Source organism: Physella acuta, unplaced genomic scaffold (assembly GCF_028476545.2).
Source record: "Physella acuta isolate Inbredline_101_S28 unplaced genomic scaffold, ASM2847654v3 ptg001842l, whole genome shotgun sequence".
In the NCBI taxonomy this organism is placed as follows: Eukaryota; Metazoa; Mollusca; class Gastropoda; family Physidae; genus Physella; species Physella acuta.
Window position 1 is genome coordinate 39,005 of NW_026733351.1, and position 23,635 is coordinate 62,639.

The 23,635-nt window shown below is 37.2% G+C and overlaps 1 protein-coding gene across 1 annotated transcript; it reads left to right on the forward strand.

Moving 5' to 3' along the window:
• Positions 1 to 23,546, forward strand: LOC131930773 (putative ATP-dependent RNA helicase DHX57). The gene is made up of 30 exons (XM_059287390.1): positions 1 to 45; positions 2,676 to 2,787; positions 3,241 to 3,356; positions 3,454 to 3,622; positions 5,353 to 5,502; positions 5,858 to 6,052; positions 6,439 to 7,447; positions 8,076 to 8,197; positions 8,845 to 9,037; positions 10,269 to 10,393; positions 11,269 to 11,402; positions 12,452 to 12,506; positions 13,029 to 13,231; positions 13,649 to 13,755; positions 13,940 to 14,040; positions 14,150 to 14,209; positions 14,500 to 14,613; positions 14,885 to 15,048; positions 15,484 to 15,560; positions 16,123 to 16,218; positions 16,687 to 16,736; positions 17,301 to 17,391; positions 18,151 to 18,246; positions 18,672 to 18,755; positions 18,914 to 19,051; positions 19,998 to 20,112; positions 21,683 to 21,744; positions 21,933 to 22,022; positions 22,139 to 22,282; positions 22,901 to 23,546. Exons 3-30 carry the CDS (start codon positions 3,284 to 3,286, stop codon positions 23,042 to 23,044), a joined length of 4,161 nt encoding a protein of 1,386 aa, XP_059143373.1. The 5' UTR covers positions 1 to 45; positions 2,676 to 2,787; positions 3,241 to 3,283; the 3' UTR covers positions 23,045 to 23,546.
• Positions 23,547 to 23,635: the final 89 nt, after the last annotated feature.

Here is a 23,635-nt window from a genome sequence, read left to right on the forward strand (position 1 = left end):
CTGCTAAAGGCTAATGGTTGAAAGTGAAACAATAATAGTTTCTGGGTAAAAACGTCAGTTGTAACAACTAAAAGCAGTTTATAACAATTATGATGTGTTGTTGGCTGTCTATTTATTATTTTATATTATAGATCCACTTTCTTAGTATTATGGTAGTTTATCGTTAGATCTCTAAATCTCGTATTTTGGCCATATTAGCTTAACGGCTTAACGGCATCAGTGGTCGTGTGGCTCATTCAAATTCCTCAACTCCTCCACTCCATTCGGCAATCCTGAAACAACTGTACTGAAACACAGTAGAATCTAGATCTAGCAGTTCTTACGAAATTTTATTTTTAAAAAATTAAACAATTTAAATGAAAACTAGAGATAGATCTAGATCTATATATCTCTAATCGACCATACACAAAATTTGATGGTTCTAGCTTATTTGAGGCTAAAATAAAAGGGTGTGGGGAAATTGCGAGACGCGAAAAGCGAAATGGCGAGGCGGGAAAATGCGAGAAGGTAATGCGAGACATACCTGCGGAATTAAGGGTAAATAGCGAGACACTTTTTGCGAAAAAAGTTTTTTTCTTTTTTTTTTTCATCTTTATTTATTTCAATTATTTTTAAAAATATTTTTAAAATGAACAAGCATTTAACCATACCCTTTAACACGAGTGTTGTATGGTGTTATTTTTTATCTAGATACTAAGAAGATAGATAGATCTATATCTAGATCTATCTATTTAAAAATCCTAACATCGTTGCTGTGCTACTGTCATCGCCCGCTCTTGTTAGCGAGAGGAAAATCTCGTCTCAGTCGGCATTAATTTTAAAAATCTAGCCCGCTCATGTTTATACAAACGTGAGCTGTGTCATTGTGAATTGGTATAGTCTTGTCAGCAGGAGAGATATTTTGCAACATCTATTTATGGAATTTTGTACTTGCAAAAAGTGTAAAAGTATAAAGAATTCTAAAAAGTGCAATTTATTTTTTTATTGAGTAATTTTAATTACAAACAAAATTTACAAACAAAATCTTCTAAAACACTCCTCAAACACACCTCGTGACACCATCTTTCACACATAGTACACCCAACCCAGTTCATTAGACTCCCATTTATACATTTTTTCTTTTGCTACTTCTTCCAATCCACATTCACAACATTTCACATTCTCATCACAGTTGACCTCCTCGTTCATCCCACAAACAACACTGGCACCCATGTTCTCATCATCATCATCCGCACGCTCAACATCTGTTTTCTGTTTTTTATAATTTGTATTTTTTCTCATTTCTGTAATTTTGGCAATGTCTTGCTCATTGTTGTCACCAGCAGTTGAGTTTTTTTAAAACATCGATATTTTCCCAAAATCTTGTCTAATTTCGGTCAAAATAAAGTATTTTAATCAATTCCTATTACAATGTATTAAAACAGTTTTCTAAAACGCGAAAAAACGTCTAAAATTCTTTTTCTAACATTGCTTTTTTATAGTGTGACTTCACATCTACCCCCCCTCCTCCCCCTCATCACACATGGTCATAAAATTACAGACCCCCCCCCCCTACGAGTGTGACGTCATTTATGGAAGACCCCAAATAACACCACCACCAAAACCAAAAAATTCAGATAAGTTCAACTTGGTTTTAAAAATATTTGAAGTAGGCCCATAGCTTACGATATAGCACGAGCAACTGATAATATCGGTGACGTCACTTTATTTTGTTGTATCCAAATGATGTAGGCATTTCCTTGTGCTTAGATTTATATGGTAAAAAATATGTTTGCGGCGGCAGCGGATCCAGGCACGGCGATCTTCAAAGACGGTAAATCAGGCGGCCTCTGCGTTCCACACAAAAGACAGAGTTGACAAATCATCAGTATCTCTAGCGACGGAAAAATCGGAAGTTTTAACAATGTAAACGAAACGTCTTTGAAGTCTGGACCAAATACCACTGAAAATCGGGTGCGGTAAATTTTTCGCAGAAATCTTCGCATTTCAACACCACCCAGCGTAAGTATCGGCTTGTGGTAAAATGCGAGACAAAAAAGTTACGTGACCGACCGTTTTCGCGCCCTTCTCGCATTTTCCCGCCTCGCCATTTCGCTTTTCGCGTCTCGCAATTTCCCCACACCCAAAATAAAACACACCATTTACTCAGTTTTCACTGAGTCACAGCCTAGCTGCAGCTGGGAATGTTTTTCTTGACAACAGGGCACAGGGGGATACATTGAAGACTAGCAAGCAGTTGACACAAAGAAGACATGGAGTTCCAAAGGGGTGAAGTGGGGGGGGGGAAATATGAGATAATAAAGTATAATAATACAGTAATACCATAACAGAGAGGATATTTGTAACTTGGCTATGTAGCTTTTTAGGCCTAATATATTTTAGTATAGGCCTGACAAAAGAATGGGAAAAAGATAATCATAACTTCTGTACAGATAGAGATGATATCACTTATAAAAAAAAATATTTCTCTCTGTCTCTCTACTCCAGTATATCCAAAAGTCTGTACTATATGATATAGAAGGAAGTCTTCCACTTTTATTTATTTATTAGATCCTAATTAATAAATATGAAGACTGACATGGGCCCATGATGTACTTGAATATTATATATTAAGGTTTACACTGAGTAAAGAATGAGGCCTAAATTTAAAAGAATTAATTTTTATTTCTCAGCAGTTTAATAGTTAACACAACATTTTGGAAGTATCAAGAGCAAATGTGAATCCAGTTGACCCTCATTGAAGAAAAACTGCAGCAAAACCCAGTGAAACTGAAGTTAAAATTTAAGGTATTCACTAGTATCTTGTCACTATTTGACATATGAAAATGAGAAACCTGTAAGAAATGGGGATAAAGGATGACTGACTAATGACATGAGAAAGATGGGAATAGCAGATACTGATGTGTTAAGTGAAAAATTATATCTTTGATCTCATGCTAACATGGGGTTCAGCTTTGTGCTACTTATGGAAAGAAAATAAAATGTGGAATAATGAATGCTTTTAGCTATCTCGGATAGGTTGTGTAGTGCCTGGCATCTTTTAATAGAACTCAAATTTGAGTATTATTAATTAGATTTAGTGTTTGCCAGATTTTTGGTTTGCCAGCTAAGGCAGGCATAGACACTAAGGCAAAGAATGTTTCTTCAAAGCACTGTGTGAAAGGTTTGTATTGTCAGTTTCTTGTTGGCATACAGATGTGAGTTCAGTGTCCCCATTGATTGAATTTTAATCCTTTGAAGCTCTGGAGTTTCCCGTCGTGATGTGCTAAACAAGTGTTTGAGTATGGAGAGTGTGAGGAGAGGTAGACCTAACAGAGGAGGAGGGAGACACAATAAAAGAGGTCGAGGTGGCAGAGGTAATTTTCTTTTCTCAAGTGTTTTTATTAGTAGGCTTATTTAGTTAAAATACCGGATGTTTAAAGAGAGTTACCTAACCTTTATTTTTTTCTAAAGGAAGGGGATTGATAAAAGAAAGCAATGAAGTTAAGGGTGCAAAAGCTGGTTGGTCTTCATCAAGAAAAGGTGGCCTTGACATTGATGATTCTCTTGATGGGCCAGTTGTAAATGTCCCACATTCGAATCCTCACCAAGCAGCTAAGAACACGAGCTCCAATCATCAGGGGTAGGTCACTTGTTGTCTTGGACACTCGAGACAGAATCAAAAGTGTGGGTGGGATAGAGCTCAACAGTTTCTGCTTATGGTAGTGAATTTTTGTTATTCCTAAGAAAAGGATAGTTTTTTTTATCGGTACAAAAGTGATTTTTCAACTTGTGTAAATGTTACAAATGAATGATAAAGGGCAAAGTTAGCCTTGTTGCATGTGGTCAACATATGGCACTTTTCCCCAGGTAGTATATTTTGGATTGCATATAATATCCCCATCCCTGAGACACTTATCCCCATCCCTGAGACACTTATCCCCATCCCTGAGACACTTATCCCCATCCCTGAGACACTTATCCCCATCCCTGAGACACTTATCCCCATCCCTGAGACACTTATCCCCATCCCTGAGACACTTATCCCCATCCCTGAGACACTTATCCCCATCCCTGAGACACTTATCCCCATCCCTGAGACACTTATCCCCATCTCTGAGACACTTATCCCCATCCCTGAGACACTTATCCCCCATCCCTGAGACACTTATCCCCCATCCCTGAGACACTTATCCCCCATCCCTGAGACACTTATCCCCCATCCATGAGACACTTATCCTCATCCCTGAGACACTTATCCCCATCCCTGAGACACTTATCCCCCATCCCTGAGACACTTATCCCCCATCCCTGAGACACTTATCCCCCATCCATGAGACACTTATCCTCATCCCTGAGACACTTATCCCCATCCCTGAGACACTTATCCCCCATCCCTGAGACACTTATCCCCATCCCTGAGACACTTATCCCCCATCCATGAGACACTTATCCTCATCCCTGAGACACTTATCCCCATCCCTGAGACACTTATCCCCCATCCCTGAGACACTTATCCCCCATCCCTGAGACACTTATCCCCATCCCTGAGACACTTATCCCCCATCCCTGAGACACTTATCCCCATCCCTGAGACACTTATCCCCATCCCTGAGACACTTATCCCCATCCCTGAGACACTTATCCCCATCTCTGAGACACTTATCCCCATCCCTGAGACACTTATCCCCCATCCCTGAGACACTTATCCCCCATCCCTGAGACACTTATCCCCCATCCCTGAGACACTTATCCCCCATCCATGAGACACTTATCCTCATCCCTGAGACACTTATCCCCATCCCTGAGACACTTATCCCCCATCCCTGAGACACTTATCCCCCATCCCTGAGACACTTATCCCCCATCCATGAGACACTTATCCTCATCCCTGAGACACTTATCCCCATCCCTGAGACACTTATCCCCCATCCCTGAGACACTTATCCCCATCCCTGAGACACTTATCCCCCATCCATGAGACACTTATCCTCATCCCTGAGACACTTATCCCCATCCCTGAGACACTTATCCCCCATCCCTGAGACACTTATCCCCCATCCCTGAGACACTTATCCCCATCCCTGAGACACTTATCCCCCATCCCTGAGACACTTATCCCCCATCCATGAGACACTTATCCTCATCCCTGAGACACTTATCCCCATCCCTGAGACACTTATCCCCATCCCAATGTAACATAACCTCAACTTAATGTAACATATCCATAACCCCATTAAGCATTATATATAAAAAATAGACACAACATCCATTTTGTTCTCAACTCTTGTTTGAAATCTAGATTAAAAACTCATTCCCTGCAAGTCACTGTAAAAATAAAAAAAATAAAAAATTAACATTTAACTGACACAGGTACGCATTCAGCGGCACCAGCAGTGCCAGAGGTCGAGGTTCAGGGCCAAAGGTCAAGCTTGAGATGCAGCGACTCTTCATGAGTGAGGAGAACCAGGAAATGGTCCGGAGAACTTTGGAGTCTGTGTATAGTAGAGAGGTGCCAGACAGGTGTGGCTGGTCTTTTCAACTGTGTCATAGTTTTTAAAAGTTGCAATCTTATTGCGAACAGTAGTCAGTTTTATGTTCTGTACATATTTGTTAATTCAATAATATTTTTAGTCTCTCCAATTTATAGTTGTATAATCTTGTATTTTCAGTCTCCGGTTATTGTATTTTTATTTTATTGTTGTTAGCTAGTGTAGAAGTTTTAAGCATAAAAATCCTTTAAAATAAAGGATTGTAAAAGTAACACCATCTTTTTGTTTCTTCGTTATATTGATAGATAAGCTCATCCCCTTCTGTGATATAGGGGTACTATACTATAGTAAATGTTGTGTGTCATGACTTACCATTTCTGTTCCAGTGATGAAGAAGATGTAGGCGTTGATTATGAACAGAATTATGACGAGCTGGATTATAGGGGAGATAACGACTACTGGATGACGGATCACACTCTTGAGGTACAGGATGCTATTAGGTTCAACTCGGATGTTCAAAGGGAGAGAAGCGTGAAGGCAGTTGGTCAAGAAAATAGCTTTGCGATAAAAAAACTTCAACGGTAGGTATTTTTTTTGCTGTTTGGTTTTCATTTTGCTAAATTTTTTAATCGCTGTACATTTTTAAATGGTTTAAAATAAGACTAAGAAAAAACTTAAGACACAGTTACTTTACGCAATCATTCTTAATCAGACTTATACTCAGATGTATGTACAACTGGTCATACACAATTAGAAATTGATGCAAGTGGGGTTGGGATGTGGAAGAATGGGACTGGGATATTGGAAAGTGGGACTGGAATATGGAAGAGTGGGACTGGGATGTGGAAGAGTGGGACTGGGATTTGTATGCACATTATTAAACTCAAACCTAGCAGAATGTCAAGTATACAGTAGTTGTTTCCATGCAATGTTTTAGTAACATATTTGTATTTTATATTTCGTTTAGCTGTGGTTTCAGCTCAGACCTTTGCCTAGAAGCTCTTCAGATCTGTGATTGGGATGCAGGTGAAGCGCAGGAGTACCTCCTCAATGATTTGTTCAACAACAGTCTCAAGGTGACAGGCAGCACTGAGAGCACCCCAGACTTCTCTGAGGAGGAGATGCTGGAAGCCAGGGAGGAAGAGAAGATGGCGCTGCAGTCTATATATGATGCTGACTTTGAGGAAAGAATTCCCAACAGAACCTGGATGTTGAATTTAGAGCTGCCAGAGCTGGTGGAGACGGTTAACCTCGCATCTCCAGTGGTCAATGCCGGTACACGGTTAGATAAAAAACTCTGTCCTTTTTATTTTAAAGGTCAGTGTAGGTTCAAGGACAGGTGTCGGTACTCGCACGCTGCGCCCGTTGATAATGTGTCCAGGTCTGCGGAACTTTCTCACCCTATATATTCTAATCTCAAAGCTTTGGAGAGCGCTAATTCAGTCAAACCATTCAGTATAGAGATTAGGTTTCCTACAGGGAACAAGTACCCTTATGAACCACCTTTACTGGCTTTCTCTTCTAGGATTGAAGAGTTCCCAGCTTACACCCGCCTTAATATTTCTCAGTTTTTGATGTCAGTGGCCAAAGAATCAGCCGAATGTCATCTCCCCTGTATTTTTACCATTGTAAATGCCTTGGAGGATGTAGATAAGTTAAAGCTGCTAGTCTCCCTGCCCCCGCCTGCTATCAGCAGACCTGTCACGATAGAACAATCCAAGCTGTTCAGCCCACCAAAGCCCGCCTGGCCACTCACAGTACTCCAGTCTTCCAGTGGACAAAATCTGGCCAGCAGACAGTTCAACAGAGATCAGGATGTTGGGAGAAATGAACGGTACGGCCAACCAAAAAATGACGACGTCCAAAAGAGACATGAAGGGTATGCTCAGCTAAAAAAGAAAAGTGTGCAGCCGTACGATGCCATTGAAATTAAACGTCAGAACAAGATACTTCAAGAGGAATTCATGCAGAAGAAAGTGAGTTACTTGTCTTTTAAAAAGATTATGCATTAGTTATCCTTATTTTTTAAAATTATTTCATCTTCATAGATATAAGTTTTAAATTGTGCTAGATCAGCTCTTTAGTCAAAGAAGTTATATTTTATGCTGACTTTCTTTCAAAGAAAACATAAAAAATAATGAAGGACTATAGCATATTCACTGAACTCTTCTCAGATAATTAGAAAGTGTCAGTTATAGCTGTATCAATTGAATACATTAAAATAGACTGGCATTGAGGTTAAAAAAGTAATATTAGTGTTTTCTGACTCTTACAATCATGACCATGGTTTAGGAAACTCAGATGCATTCAAAGTAAAAAAAAAACGGATACATAAATCAAACAATAAAGTTTCTCTTTTTCAACCTCATGAAAATATATTTTGTTGTAGTTTTGTTTTATTTTCTTTGGATCTGTCTATGTTTGGGAAATTCTGATGCATTCAAAGTAAAAAAAAAGGAAACAAATAAAACAATACAGTTTATCTTTTTCAATCTCATGAAGATATGTTGTAGTTTTTTTTAATTTCCTTGAAATCTGTCCATGATCTTTTTACTTTTTAAAAGATGTATATAATGATTGCAACCCAAATGTTTGTTGTGGCAGGGACTCAAGCAGTACCAGAACATGCAGGTGGAGAGGCAGAGACTCCCCGCCTGGGAAATGAGAGACATGGTGCTAGAGGTCATCGAACGCAACCAAGTTGTTGTCATCAGTGGGATGACAGGGTGAGTGACAGGGATGCTGCCGTGTTTTTAAAAAAATGTCTTGTCTTCTCATTCCTCATGATCTGCTAATTTAATATTGTAAGGGGTAATGTGAACCTTTTTGGATCTGACTGTCAATAGGCCAGAAGAATTGGATGATGTTAAAATATTTTCCTTGAATGAAAAGTGTTGCAACAATTTTCAGTTAGATGGCATCATTGGCTTGCTTCAATAGCTTTGCTATCTATCGAACAACCCTCCCTCCCTCATCTTATGGTTGTTATGTTTTGAGCTTATATGAATAAAATAGTAGTTAGTTGCTGATCCTCTATAAGTGGCCTAGCGGTAGCGCTAGAATGCTAACCCGCAAGTCTCGAGTTCTAATCTGGGTTCAAGTCAGTAGACAGTCCCTCAGTCCACCCAGCTCTGACCGGAACTTACCTCACGTTAGGGAAAGTAAAGGCGGTTGGGCCACACTATCCCTTCATATGCTGAGGTCACAGAAACAGGTGAACTCTACTTCACTTGCCCCATAGACAGTCAGGTTTGGTCGGGGAACTTTACTTATTATTGTGTCTAGCCAACAATCACATGCAGGCATTAATATTTTACACTTTATTAAACCAAGCATCAGTACTTATTTTACTCACAAGTATCTGACCCTCTAGGTGTGGCAAGACTACTCAAGTTCCCCAGTTTTTACTGGACGCTGCCCTGATGCAGAGAGATTTCAACACCAACATTGTGTGCACTCAGCCCAGGAGGATTTCAGCCATGTCCGTAGCTCAGCGTGTGGCCAATGAGAGAGCCGAGAAACTGGGGCGCTCCGTGGGATACAACGTCAGACTGGAAAGTCTTACGGTAAATTGTTTCATTGTTAAAATTTATTTAAGTCCATTATTTATTTTAATTTTACTTCAGTTTGTATAATGGTCTAGTTAAGCTATTATAAATATGTTGGTAAGTTCTTTGTTACAGTTTAGACTTTCTTTATGTAAACAGTTTAAATGTAGTCCTTTCAATATACTATTGATTAGTGCTCCATGAATTTACTTTGGTAAATCCCATGATTCAAGTTATGAAAATATTTACTACACTGCTGGCCAGATTTTTATTTTTTTGCAATTTCTAGTGTTCGCCAGTTAAGTAAACAAATTTTTTTAAAAAGATTTTGTTAATTTTTTTACAACTGGTCCACTAATTAAGGCTTAATTGCTCATCTGTGATTTTTGTTTTGATGTTTGTCTTTCAGTCTCCATACACCAGACTCCTGTTTTGTACCATAGGAATAATCCTGATGTTTGTCTTTCAGTCTCCATACACCAGACTCCTGTTTTGTACCATAGGAATAATCCTGATGTTTGTCTTTCAGTCTCCATACACCAGACTCCTGTTTTGTACCATAGGAATAATCCTGATGTTTGTCTTTCAGTCTCCATACACCAGACTCCTGTTTTGTACCATAGGAATAATCCTGATGTTTGTCTTTCAGTCTCCATACACCAGACTCCTGTTTTGTACCATAGGAATAATCCTGATGTTTGTCTTTCAGTCTCCATACACCAGACTCCTGTTTTGTACCATAGGAATAATCCTGATGTTTGTCTTTCAGTCTCCATACACCAGACTCCTGTTTTGTACCATAGGAATAATCCTGATGTTTGTCTTTCAGTCTCCATACACCAGACTCCTGTTTTGTACCATAGGAATAATCCTGATGTTTGTCTTTCAGTCTCCATACACCAGACTCCTGTTTTGTACCATAGGAATAATCCTGATGTTTGTCTTTCAGTCTCCATACACCAGACTCCTGTTTTGTACCATAGGAATAATCCTGATGTTTGTCTTTCAGTCTCCATACACCAGACTCCTGTTTTGTACCATAGGAATAATCCTGATGTTTGTCTTTCAGTCTCCATACACCAGACTCCTGTTTTGTACCATAGGAATAATCCTGATGTTTGTCTTTCAGTCTCCATACACCAGACTCCTGTTTTGTACCATAGGAATAATCCTGATGTTTGTCTTTCAGTCTCCATACACCAGACTCCTGTTTTGTACCATAGGAATAATCCTGATGTTTGTCTTTCAGTCTCCATACACCAGACTCCTGTTTTGTACCATAGGAATAATCCTGAGGCGGCTGGAGGCTGACCCCCAACTGGAAGGGGTCAGCCACATCATCATTGATGAAGTGCATGAGCGCTCTGAAGAAAGGTTGGTCTGGGCTAGTGTTTAGGCTTGTGAGATGGATGCGGAGCTTGGCTGGATGGAATCCATCGATTGTAGAGGCATTTAATGGATAAGCTAATGTATGAGGCATTTTGGTGAGTGGATGATTTATATGGTATTCTGGTGGGTGGATGATTTATATGGTATTCTGGTGGGTGGATGATATATATGGTGTTCTGGTGGGTGGATGATTTATATGGTATTTTGGTGGGTGGATGATTTATATGGTGTTCTGGTGGGTGGATGATTTATATGGTATTCTGGTGGGTGGGTGATTTATATGGTATTCTGGTGGGTGGATGATTTATATGGTATTCTGGTGGGTGGATGATTTATATGGTATTCTGGTGGGTGGATGATTTATATGGTATTCTGGTGGGTGGATGATTTATATGGTATTTTGGTGGGTGGATGATTTATATGGTATTCTGGTGGGTGGATAATTTATATGGTATTCTGGTGGGTGGATGATTTATTTGATGTTTTGGTGAGTGTATAATTTATATAGGATTTTAGTGAGTTGGTGATTTATATGGCATTTTAATGAGTGAATGATTTATGGGATGTAATAATATTAATAAAACTGGTGCATGAAGTGTTATAGGAAAATAATCTATGTTGAAATGTGTTTGAAAAAAAAATAACTAAAAAATTTTCTGCTTGATTTATTGATAATCCATAGTACTTAGAATTTACAAAAACCTTCATATATTTTAGTTTTTATTTTGATATTGTATATCATATATTATATTTTAATATTTTGATGTTTTGATATTAGCATTAATGTAGACAATATTTCAAACTTATGCTAAAACACAAAACAGCAATTGATCAAAGTTTTTTAATAACCACTTATGCAGTGACTTCCTGCTGATGATTTTACGGGACGTGCTGGTCAAGCGACCTGATCTAAAGGTGATCCTGATGAGTGCCACTATGAATGCTAATCTTTTTTCTTGTTACTTTGGTGGCTGCCCTGTTCTAGAGATACCAGGTGAGGCTGCTGTTAAAGGCTTGTTGGTGTAATGGGGCTGGGATATGGGAAAGTGGGGCTGGGATCTTGGAAAGTGGGTCTGGGAAAGTGGGGCCGGAATGTGTAAAAGTGGGACTGGAATATTGGAAAGTGGGACTGGGATGTGGAAGAGTGGGGCTGGGATATGGGAAAGGGGGACTGGGATATGGGAAAGGGGGACTGGGATATGGAAAAGTGGGACGTGGGAAAGGGCTGGGATGTGGAAAAGTGGGACTGGGATGTGGAAGAGTGGGATATGGGAAAGTGGGGCTGGGATATGGGAAAGTGGGGCTGGGATATGGGAAAGTGGGACTGAAATGTGGAAGAGTGGGACTGGGATATGGGAAAGTGGGGCTGGGATATGGGAAAGTGGGACTGGGATATGGAAAAGTGGGACTGGGACATGGGAAAGTGGGGCTGGGATGTGGAAAAGTGGGACTGGAATGTGGAAGAGTGGGACTGGGATATGGGAAAGTGGGGCAGGGATATGGGAAAGTGGGACTGGAATGTGGAAGAGTGGGATATGGGAAAGTGGGGCTGGGACATGGGAAAGTGGGGCTGGGATGTGAAAAAGTGGGATGGCAATGTGGGAAATGGGAAAGTGGGGCTGGGATATGGGAAAGTAGGACTGGGATATGGGAAAGTGGGACTGGGATATGGGAAAGTGGGGCTGGGAAATGGAAGAGTGGGACTGGGATGTGGAAAAGTGGGACTGGAATGTGGAAGAGTGGGACTGGAATGTGGAAGAGTGGGACTGGGATATGGGAAAGTGGGGCTGGGATATGGAAAAAGTGTTACTGCGACATAGAAAAGTTGGATGTGGCGTTGGGGGTGGAGATGTGGACCTTTCTTTTAGAAACAGTAAAATTGTAAGTAAAAAATGCTTATTATAGTTTATTATAAATTAAATAGATTATAAATGGGATCTAGTAAGCTTACTGTAATTTGTTAAAAATATTTCTTCAAGCATGACATTTTAAAAAAATGTTAGTTTTGTACCCGTAGTCACATTCTTTTAATGACATTTTCAGGAAGGACATTCCCAGTTGAGCAGTTTTTTCTGGAGGATGTGATTGAATTTACTGGGTGAGTCAGTGTTTAACGAACAGGAACTAATTGCTTGTATAAGGTATAAACTATGGGATTTTGTTTAGAGCTGTTTGTTTGGTGGATAGCGTTGTGACTGACCGAAGGTTTAGGTTCAAATTAGTCCAGGTTGTCCAAATAAATTACTTGGGTCTATCCTGCTTTGTGGTTGGCTGCTGTGTGTAACTTACAGAAAATTAAGATCACAATGTTTTGCATTAGTTCTAGATGTAAAGTTTTATTAATGAACATTTTAAAAATAATAACATAATATAACTAAGCTCATAATTTTTTAAAAACATATGCTTATCACATTGGAGTTAAAACTTGGAGAAGTAAGAATAATTTCAAAACAGGAAAATACAAAACATAGAATACAGAAAAAAAATAATTAAACAAAACAAACATTGATATGATTGTTCAGTATAAAATATGGAACAGAGAGTAGAAAAAAGAAAGTAAGCCAACAGATAAGAAATCATGAACATGAAAACAAATATTAATGAGAAAGATTATACCTAGGTACCAGTTGGAAGAAAAGTCCCCTTACGCTCGCTCAACTAAGGGTGGCCGTGGTGGATTCCAGAAATACGGGGGAGGGCTGGATGCTTACGAGGAGGACTGGGATCATGACCTGGAGTCTGACGGAACAACTCCTCGACCTGCCAGCGACAAGTCACCTGACATGTGTTTGACAACTGCACAGCTGCAGATGCGATACCCAGGTAGGTTATGGGGGGGGGGGGGGGGTATCTGTTTATAGTCATGTGATAGTCATGTGACAGTCACATGATCTAATAAAGACTTGTTGCATTCTACAATATAGCCAACAAATAAAAAGTATGTCTTGTGTTTTTGTTTTAATCTGTCACTTCTTAAATTAATGCTGCGCTGTTATTTTCTCTGTTTCTTCCAATCCAACATGTAAGCTGTGCCCCCATGATATCTTAGATTACTTCCAGATTGACCATTAAAACTGATGATGTAATGTTCCCTCAGATAAAATCCTACCCAATTAAAACTGATGATATTAGTGCCTCTTAGATTACATCCATCCACTATTTAAAATATGCCCATGATATAATTATCTCTCAGATTACATCCAATCCACCGTTAAAACTGATGATATTATATTCTCGTAGATTACAGCCAATCCACTATAAAAGCTCTGCACCAGACAGACATGGATAAAATTAACTATGACATCATCATACTACTCTTACATTGGATCAAGTCGGGAGAGCATGAGGTAAAACAATTCTTTCAATGTCGGCCATTTCTTTTTGTAACATGTAACTATAACTTCTTGTCAAATTCTTTGAAAAAATTATGACTAGTATGTATATGTTAAGCCAAAAATTTTCTTTTAAAAAATTACTTAATCTCCCAGAAACTTTTTCTAATTATATAGAGTACACTATCCTTTGTTTCAGTTTCCTGATGTAGGCGCAATATTGATATTTCTGCCAGGGTTTGCTGAAATTCAAACCCTCTATGACATGATAAAGACATCGCCAGAGTTTGGACAATCTAAGTAAATCAAGTTTTAGATGAACACTAGATAGTGTTTTTTTTGGTCTTGAAATTGGAGAATTTTAGAAAATGTTTGAGTAATGTTTTGACTTATTGAATTGTTGTTTCAGGTATAATATCATACCTCTGCACTCAACCCTATCTTCTTATGAACAGAATGCAGTTTTTGTGTAAGTCTTTAAATTCAAACATTTTTTCCTGCATTGGTCACACAAAAGCCAATGTGGCCTGCCAGTTCATAAAATATACTTGCTTTCATAATAAAAAGACTACATAGCTCTTAAATTTTGTTTCAAGTCTTGGGGGAAAATTTAAACATTAAAATTGATTGAATTTATTTATGACTTCAATTTTTAAAAAATATTTTTACTTTTCGCTCATATAAAAATTAATTATAAGAGATACAATTTTTTTTAATGAATATTTATTTTTGTAACATTTTGTAAAATATTTTTGCCAGCAAAGCCAAAGAAGGTGTGACAAAGATAGTTATAGCCACCAACATTGCAGAGACCTCCATCACTATTGATGACATTGTTTATGTGATAGATGTTGGAAAAATGAAAGAGAAAAGGTTAGATGCTTAAAAAAATAAACCTTAGTAAAACATTGTTATTGTTAAATTCTCCCACAATATTTAGTCATGTCAGTTCTCTGTTTTTATATTGAGATTACTGGTTGTGTAACAAATGATTACAATGTTTAAAGCAGCAGTCTAAAAATAAAATGTTTAAAGTCTAAAAATAACATATTTAAAGCAGCAGTCTAAAATTTAATTTTGAAAGCAGCAGTCTAAAAATAAAATGTTTAAAGCAGCAGTCTAAAAATGTGTCTGCTGACCACAGGTATGACCAGATGAAGAGCATGGAGAGCCTAGAGACTGTCTGGGTGTCCAGAGCTAATGCCCTACAGAGAAAAGGTAGAGCTGGGCGCATACAAGAGGGTGTTTGCTTCCACTTATTTACATCCCATCATTTCAACTACCACCTGAGAGAACAACCTATTCCAGGCAGGTTTTTTTTTAAATTTGTTGCTTACAATCTTCAAGTTTGTGTTAGTTCATTGTGGCAGATTTGTGTGAATGAGTTAAATTTTGTCACTTATTTATGAGACATTGCCACTTTTCCATTTGTTTTTTTAATATTATAACAAAAATTTTGTTACCTTACCAGATTTGGTCATTTTGGCCAGATTTTTTGGTAATTTGGTCATATTTTGTTTCATAATTTATTAATCATAGATATTTATAGCATTTAACTTGAGTTGGTCCTTGCCAAAAGACATATTGCACTGTAAGAATTAAGAGAACTACACAGAATATAGCCTAATAGGCAATGTAGTTAAGTAAGTTTAGATGTATGCATGCGATAAACACGTGCCTTAATGTCTAGACCAGTGTGTTAAACGTTTTGAATATTTTGTTCTTACTTGAATTTTGACACAGAAATCCAAAGAGCTTGTCTGGAACAGCTGGTGTTGAAAATAAAAATGTTGCCCATTTTCAAAGATCAAGAGGTCAAGGTTGGTTAAAATTTTCTTTAACTAGATGGGATAATTAATTAGCAACTCTCCTAAATAATTGAAATAGTCATATAAAATAAAAAATTAAAAAGCAGGAGTGCAGTGTTTTAATGAAACAAATCTTGATGGCATTCATGAAGCAATAAATTAGACTGAAGTCTGTGTCAGTAGGGTGTGTCTAAGGCCATCTGATGGTACCAGCTGTGTCTTGTTTTTTCTGGGATATATGATATAGGTGTGTGCTTGATATCAGTTATGGGGGGTTAAGGTGACAAAGTATTTCTCATGCTAACCCATCCAACACAGGGAATGGTCACAGAGAGAGAGAGATTAACTTGCATATGTCCTTCTCTGTTTCATTCTAGAAATTTTTTTTTTTTACATTTTTAGTATTATACAAAGAAATTTTTTTTTGCTTGATGTTAGTTTACATGTGTTGAGCGCTTAAGTTTAAGTCATGCAGCTGCCATTTGTATTTATTACATTATGAGCAGAATAAGTTCATCAAAGTCTGTTCTGTCATGCTGTACAGAGTTTTACAATGAAATGCGTCTCCTTGCAGCATGTGTTAGAGAAGCTGATTGAGCCACCGTCTGATGATGCCATCTGTGGAGCTGTCCAGCGTCTGACAGACCTTGGGGCGCTGGACAAGGAGGCTGTAAGACACTACTGACGTTTTCGTTGATAACTTGTTTATTTTTTGATTTTTATATTTATTTATTTTAGGTTTATGACTCAATTTTCTTTACAAACAAATTAACATTACTGTTTTTACGATAAAAAAATGACATTTTCAAATACATTAAACTGTAGTGTTTGTTGACCCAAACATTTAAAATTCTAACACTTTCAACTTTTTATCCTGCAGCTAGGGGTCATCCATTTATGACGTCCACAATTTTTTGTTATTTTGGACCCACCGTCCACAAAAATCCACTTAATTCCCCTTTAAAAGTACACATGCGTCCGCGAAAGTCAATTTTTTTCTGACCCCCCCGCCTCTCCCGTGTGGACGTCATAAATGGATGACCCCCTATACATTTGACTTAGTTATAAAATTTAGAACAATGTCCATTGTAGCCAGACAAATTGTGTTTATAACAATCTTATTCTCTGTACACCTCAGACTCTGACACCTTTGGGTTACCACGTGGGGTCACTTCCTGTTGATGTCAGGTAAGGTCTAATTTAAACTTTTTATTTTAATGCTGCAACTTTTGAAAAATAAAATTTTTTTTTTCACTGTAGCAGCCATATTAGTTATATCTTCTATATGGAGATGCAATGTCCCCCCTTTGTCTAATAGAGAAGTGTAGTCTCCCTTTGTCCTAAGGAGAAGTCTAGTCTCCCTTTGTCCCACAGATCAGTTTGATCTCCCTTTGTCCCATCAAGTGTTGTCTCCCTTCATCGTAGAAAGAGGTGTGGTTTCCCTTTGTTGGAAAAGTTTGATCTCCCTTTGTCCCATGGAAAAGTTTGATCTCCCTTTTTCCCATGAACAACATTGGTCACACTTTGAAATATAAAAAAGGTCATATGTCTTGAAATCCATTATACCATTTTCCTGGCACTTTGCTTTTTTGAAAAACCTTTGTTGTATGTATAACTCAAACGGGTGATAAAAACATTAATAAATTCAGTCAGGTCCATGCAAAAAGGAAGGTTATAAAACAGTATATCAAGAAATGTTGATAAAAAATAATTGTTTAGTATTAGTTTATAACTGTTTACTTTTGTTCCCAGAATTGGCAAGTTGATGTTGTTTGGTGCTATATTTAGATGCTTGGACTCAACACTGACCATAGCTGCCACTCTTAGCTTTAAGTCACCTTTTGTAAGTGCCAGTGTCAATCTATCTTCTTTCTTAAACACCAGTATCATCTATCTTAAATGCTAGTATCATCTTTCTTAAAGACCAGTATCATCTTTCTTAAACACCAGTATCATCTTTCTTAAACACCAGTATTATCTTTCTTAAACACCAGTATCATCTTTCTTAAACACCAGTATCATCTTCTTAAACACCTGTATCATCTTTCTTAAACACCAGTATCATCTTTCTTAAACACCAGTATTATCTTTCTTAAACACCAGTATCATCTTTCTTAAACACCAGTATCATCTTCTTAAACACCAATATCATCTTCTTAAACACCAGTATCATCTTTCTTAAACACCAGTATCATCTTTCTTAAAGACCAGTATCATCTTTCTTAAACACTAGTATCATCTTTCTTAAACACCTGTATCATCTTTCTTAAACACCAGTATCTTCTTTCTTAATCACCAATATCAATTCTTAACAAAATAGATAATTATTCTAAACCGTCCAAATTTTTTGTCATACATTCCTAGAAAACAAAAACAAATCTTCCATGGTAGTTTCTATGTAATGTGTGCGTGTTGTAGTACATGAAGATGTTTCATTTTTTTTATGACAAGAATCATCAGTACAACACAATGTAATATCATATTTCCTCCTTATCTAACTCTAATACACTGACAAGACCTGCTTAACATAATGGTTGTTTAACTTTCTGCCTGCTTAACCATAACATAGTATTATCATTTAACTTTCTGTTTCCTTGGTTAGGTTTCTCCCTTTGGTATGAAGCAAGAGTCTGATGAAAGAAAGAAAAGTTTTTCTACTTGCAACTCGGATTACCTCACCATGCTGAATGCTTACAAGGTAACAGCTTCAGATTTTACTGTTTGCTAGTGAATCTAGTCCCTGATGATCAGGGTAAAGTAGAGTTTAGTGGTTTTAATTCTTCTGAATAAGTAACTTTTTTTTTTAGTTAGATATTTGATATTTTTGGAAATTCAGTGGGTTATTTTAGTAACTACATGGAAAGGGGGGGAGGGGGTGTATCATAACTTATAACAGAAAAAATTACTAGTCCAACCCGAGTGCCAAATTTATTGTCAATGTATTCCTTATTATCTTTTGATTAATTAAAAATTATTATTAATAATAGGACCAACATTTATAAATCTTAAAATTGAGTCAATTTTTAAAAATTATAATGGTCAAGAAAACATATATTGCAGGAATGTAGCAGTATTATAAATGTATTAATATACCAGTTGTGGCATTAATAAATGTCTTTCTAGGGTTGGATAGAGGCAAAGAAGAGAAACACACATCAAGCTTATCAGTATTGTCAGTACAATTTTCTCTCTTACAAAACTCTTGAGGTAAGAGTTATTGTTCCTGACTCAAGAGTCGTGTGACTTAATGTTTAAAAAGTTAAGAGTTATCCCACCTGGATGTGATTCACTTTGTGTAAAGCATTATCGCCATTAGCTTTAAAATAAAATTATTCATTTTTAAATTTGAAAGTTATTTCCCTTAGATGCTGGCAAGCTTGAAACAGCAGTATGTGGAGTTACTGTCAGACATTGGCTTCATCCGGCCTGGCATCAGGCTGAGAGATGTAGAGAGGGCTGCTAGAGGGGGGTCAGATGGTGTCCAGAAGGTCACAGGGGAAGAGGTCAGTTTTTTTTTCCAGTCTTGTTCTGAACAAGAAAGGCTATACATCAAACACAGCATTAAAAATTATATCAAAGTCAGAGATAACAAATTTACTACATGAAAAGTAGGCAACAGAAAAGTATGAATTGCCAATGCAACAGTCAGCATAATATTAAACAATAAATTAAAAAATGCAGTTTAGGGCTGGTAACAACACAAATGGTCAATAACAACCCAACAAAGAACTGCACCAGTTTAAACAGTATGAATGAGCAGTTATTTGATCTAAATGCTGACATCTAATTCCTCAGGCTAATGTCAACTTGACATCTAAATCCTCAGGCTAATGTCAACTTGACATCTAATTCCCCAGGCTAATGTCAACTTGACATCTAAATCCCCAGGCTAATGTCAACTTGACGTCTTAATCCTCAACTCTGACATTTAATCCTTAGGCTAATGTCAACTCTGACAAGTAATCCTCAACTCGGACATTTAATCCTCAGGCTAATGTCAACTTGACATCTAAATCCTCAACTCTGACATTTAATCCTTAGGCTAATGTCAACTCTGACATGTAATCCTCAACTCTGACATTTAATCCTCAGGCTAATGTCAACTCTGACAAGTAATCCTCAACTCTGACATTTAATCCTCAGGCTAATGTCAACTTGACATCTAAATCCTCAACTCTGACATTTAATCCTCAGGCTAATGTCAACTCTGACATGTAATCCTCAACTCTGACATTTAATCCTCAGGCTAATGTCAACTCTGACATGTAATCCTCAACTCGGACATTTAATCCTCAGGCTAATGTCAACTTGACATCTAAATCCTCATGCTAATGTCAACTTGACATCTTAATCCTCAACTCTGACATTTAATCCTCAACTCTGACATTTAATCCTCAGGCTAATGTCAACTTGACATCTAAATCCTCAACTCTGACATTTAATCCTCAGGCTAATGTCAACTCAGAGAACACAAAGCTGCTGTCCGCCATTTTGGTTGCTGCGTTGTATCCCAACGTTGTTCATGTACTGACACCTGATATACGCTACAGCTCAACTAGTTCAGGTGAGACTTTTTGTGAGACCCCATAAAGTGAGACTTTTTATTTGAGGGGCTCAGGTGCGACTTTGTTAGAGCAGCTGAGGTGAGACTCAGTGAGACTTTGTTGGACCAATTAAAGTGAGACTTTTTGTTGGACCACTTAAAGTGAGACTTTTTGTTGGACAGCTTAAAGTGAGACTTTTTGTTGGACCACTTAAAGTGAGACTTTTTGTTGGACCACTTAAAGTGAGACTTTTTGTTGGACCACTTAAAGTGAGACTTTATGTTGGACCACTTAAAGTGAGATGTTTTGTTGGACCACTTAAAGTGAGACTTTTTGTTGGACCACTTAAAGTGAGACTTTTTGTTGGACAGCTTAAAGTGAGACTTTTTGTTGGACCACTTAAAGTGAGACTTTATGTTGGACCACTTAAAGTGAGACTTTTTGTTGGACCACTTAAAGTGAGACGTTTTGTTGGACCACTTAAAGTGAGACTTTTTGTTGGACAGTTTAAAGTGAGACTTTTTGTTGGACAGTTTAAAGTGAGACTTTTTGTTGGACCACTTAAAGTGAGACTTTTTGTTGGACCACTTAAAGTGAGACTTTATGTTGGACCACTTAAAGTGAGACTTTTTGTTGGACCACTTAAAGTGAGACGTTATGTTGGACCACTTAAAGTGAGACTTTTTGTTGGACCACTTAAAGTGAGACTTTGTTGGACAGCTTAAAGTGAGACTTTTTGTTGGACCACTTAAAGTGAGACTTTTTGTTGGACCACTTAAAGTGAGACTTTTTGTTGGACCACTTAAAGTGAGACTTTTTGTTGGACCACTTAAAGTGAGACTTTTTGTTGGACAGCTTAAAGTGAGACTTTTTGTTGGACCAATTAAAGTGAGACTTTTTGTTGGACCAATTAAAGTGAGACTTTTTGTTGGACAACTTAAAGTGAGACTTTTTGTTGGACCACTTAAAGTGAGACTTTTTGTTGGACCACTTAAAGTGAGACTTTGTGTTGGACCACTTAAAGTGAGACTTTATGTTGGACCACTTAAAGTGAGACTTTGTTGAACCACTTAAAGTGAGACTTTTTGTTGGACCACTTAAAGTGAGACTTTTTGTTGGACCACTTAAAGTGAGACTTTTTGTTGGACCAATTAAAGTGAGTTGTGTTTCAGACCACCAAAGCAGTTCAGGTGAGACTTATTAAAATGTTTAAGTGAGATTTCTAGTTGAAGTAGTTGATGTTAGATTTTCCATCAATCTGTTTGACAAATCAAGTGATATGTTAATGTAAACTCTAAAAGTCTTATCCTTAATTCTGTAAAATTTGATTTGTCTTAAACGATTTTATTGTATCTCCTTCAACATTGAAATATATTCAGTGATTTATAAACTGACCCCGTATTTGAGACATTAGGCGTTGGAAACATTCATTGCCACAAAATATTGTTGGGTGGAAGTTTTCTAACATAAGCTGTGTGTTACAGCTGTTATTGAAAGTCTGTAGATGGTAAACAAACTGCTTTACCATTGCCCCATGTTTTTTTTATTTAACACATGATTCACATTTCTATTTTTAAAATAAATATGCAGGATCAGTTCAAAAGTCACCCAACCCTGAAGATTTCAGATTTAAAACCAAGTATGATGGCTATGTAAGTTGCCTTTCTTTGTTAATTATTTTTCATTGCATTTATGAAATGTATTTTTGTATTTACTTTTTCTTTCAATTTCTCAAGTTATTTTACGAAACTAAATTGGGCCTAAAAAAATGTATATTTGTTTTTTTTGGTTTTGTTTTCTTAATTTAGCTAAAAAGTATTTGAACTTATCACTTCTACAGGTTTACATCCATCCAACCTCAGTAAACTTCCAAGCCCGTCACTTTGCCAGCCCCTATCTAGTCTACCACGAGAAAGTGAAAACTTCAAAGGCTCGTCTTTTTATTAAATTACATTTTACATACCATCTAATATAATTTTTTAAATATTATAGAATATATTTTTAGTTTTCAATTCCTCCTGATAACAAAATGTATTGTTTCTACAGGTGTTTATCCGCAACTGTTCAATGGTGTCTGTCTATCCACTACTGTTGTTTGGTGGGGGTGGGATACACATAGATCTACACCAGGGTAATTTTGTCTTGTCCGTGGATGACGGATGGATCCAGTTTATAGCTTCTTCACCACAGGTTAGTAGTTGTACATTTTTTTTGGGTCAGATTTAAATGCGAGGAGTAACTGTTTAAAATGTGTTTTGTTCATCTAGAAATAAGTTCCTCTTGTGAGGTTGTTAATACATTTGATCAACATTGCATTTTTTGGGTCAGATTTAAATGCGAGGAGTAATTGTTTAAAATGTGTTTTGTTCATCTAGAAATAAGTTCCTCTTGTGAGGTTGTTAATAAATTTGATCAACATTTTCCGAGCAAATTTGGAGAACTTCTTTGTACTTCATTTTTATATTGGAGTGGGTTTTCCTCCAACACCATTACGAGGTTAACATTATGCGCCATTGATTCAGACTTGAGCCTGCTTTTCTTTCTGTATTTGCCTCCATACAAAGCAGAATTTGTTTGAGTTTGGGGTTTTCTCTGGGTTACTCTCCTCAGTTAATAAACCTGTGCAACCTTAAGCCGTACTTTGGTCAACTAATTTTGGGGAGGGGGCGGGAGGGTTGGTCAAAATATTTAGAGAACTGGTCAACCAAAATAAATTACAATTTTACTGAAGTATTTTCTCAAAATAAATTATTTTTGATCCAGGATTAAAAATATATTGACTAGATTTAAATCATTTGTAACTTTTAGGTTGCGGAGCTGGTAAGAGACTTGAGATATGAACTGGACCAACTGCTGTCTGATAAAATTTCACAGCCAGACATGGACCTGTTGACCTGCCCTAGAGGAAGTAAAATCATTCAATGCATTGTGGAGCTCATTACCAGCCAATAGAGTCTCTTAACGCATCCTGTGATCAGCCAATGGAATCTCTTAACATATCCTTTTACCAGCCAATAGGGTGTCTTCACACAGCATGCTTCCATACTTGTTGAAAACCAGAAGTTATAATAGAAGCTCGCAGACCTGCATTTATAATGTGGCTGTGGCTAAGGACAATCTTTAGCTTAGATTGACGACTGATCACTTCTTAAATCCATGGGTTAGTTAGATCTAGGTTGCCTAGTTGATTTATTTTAATATGTAATATTGTTTTAAAGTTGAATCAGTTTGCATTATCAGCATGAAACTGAGTGAGATACAATGACTGTTGTGAGTGCATGTTCCTGTATTTACTGTGTAAAAAAATGAATGTGTCTGAGCTTATGATGTACATAGAGGAGAGGATATAAGCGTTGATTAAAATTAGAGTTAAAAATATATCCACTCATCTTTTTACTTTTTGTCAATTATTTTTTTCGTGTTAATAAAGTTTCACTTATTGCTTGAAATTCAATTTGTTAGTTTAAAAATTCATATTTTTTCTTTCAATTGTTTACAACTGAATCATTAATGCACAAATGAAGAAAAAAAAGTATACAACAT

Excerpts from the sequence above, each read along its gene's own strand:
- LOC131930773 (XM_059287390.1), top strand. The coding sequence starts at position 3,284 with ATGGAGAGTGTGAGGAGAGGTAGACCTAACAGAGGAGGAGGGAGACAC. Across the intron at positions 7,448-8,075 it reads AGGAATTCATGCAGAAGAAA|GGACTCAAGCAGTACCAGAA; the intron begins GTGAGTTACTTG and ends TTGTTGTGGCAG. Across the intron at positions 18,247-18,671 it reads CCATGCTGAATGCTTACAAG|GGTTGGATAGAGGCAAAGAA; the intron begins GTAACAGCTTCA and ends ATGTCTTTCTAG.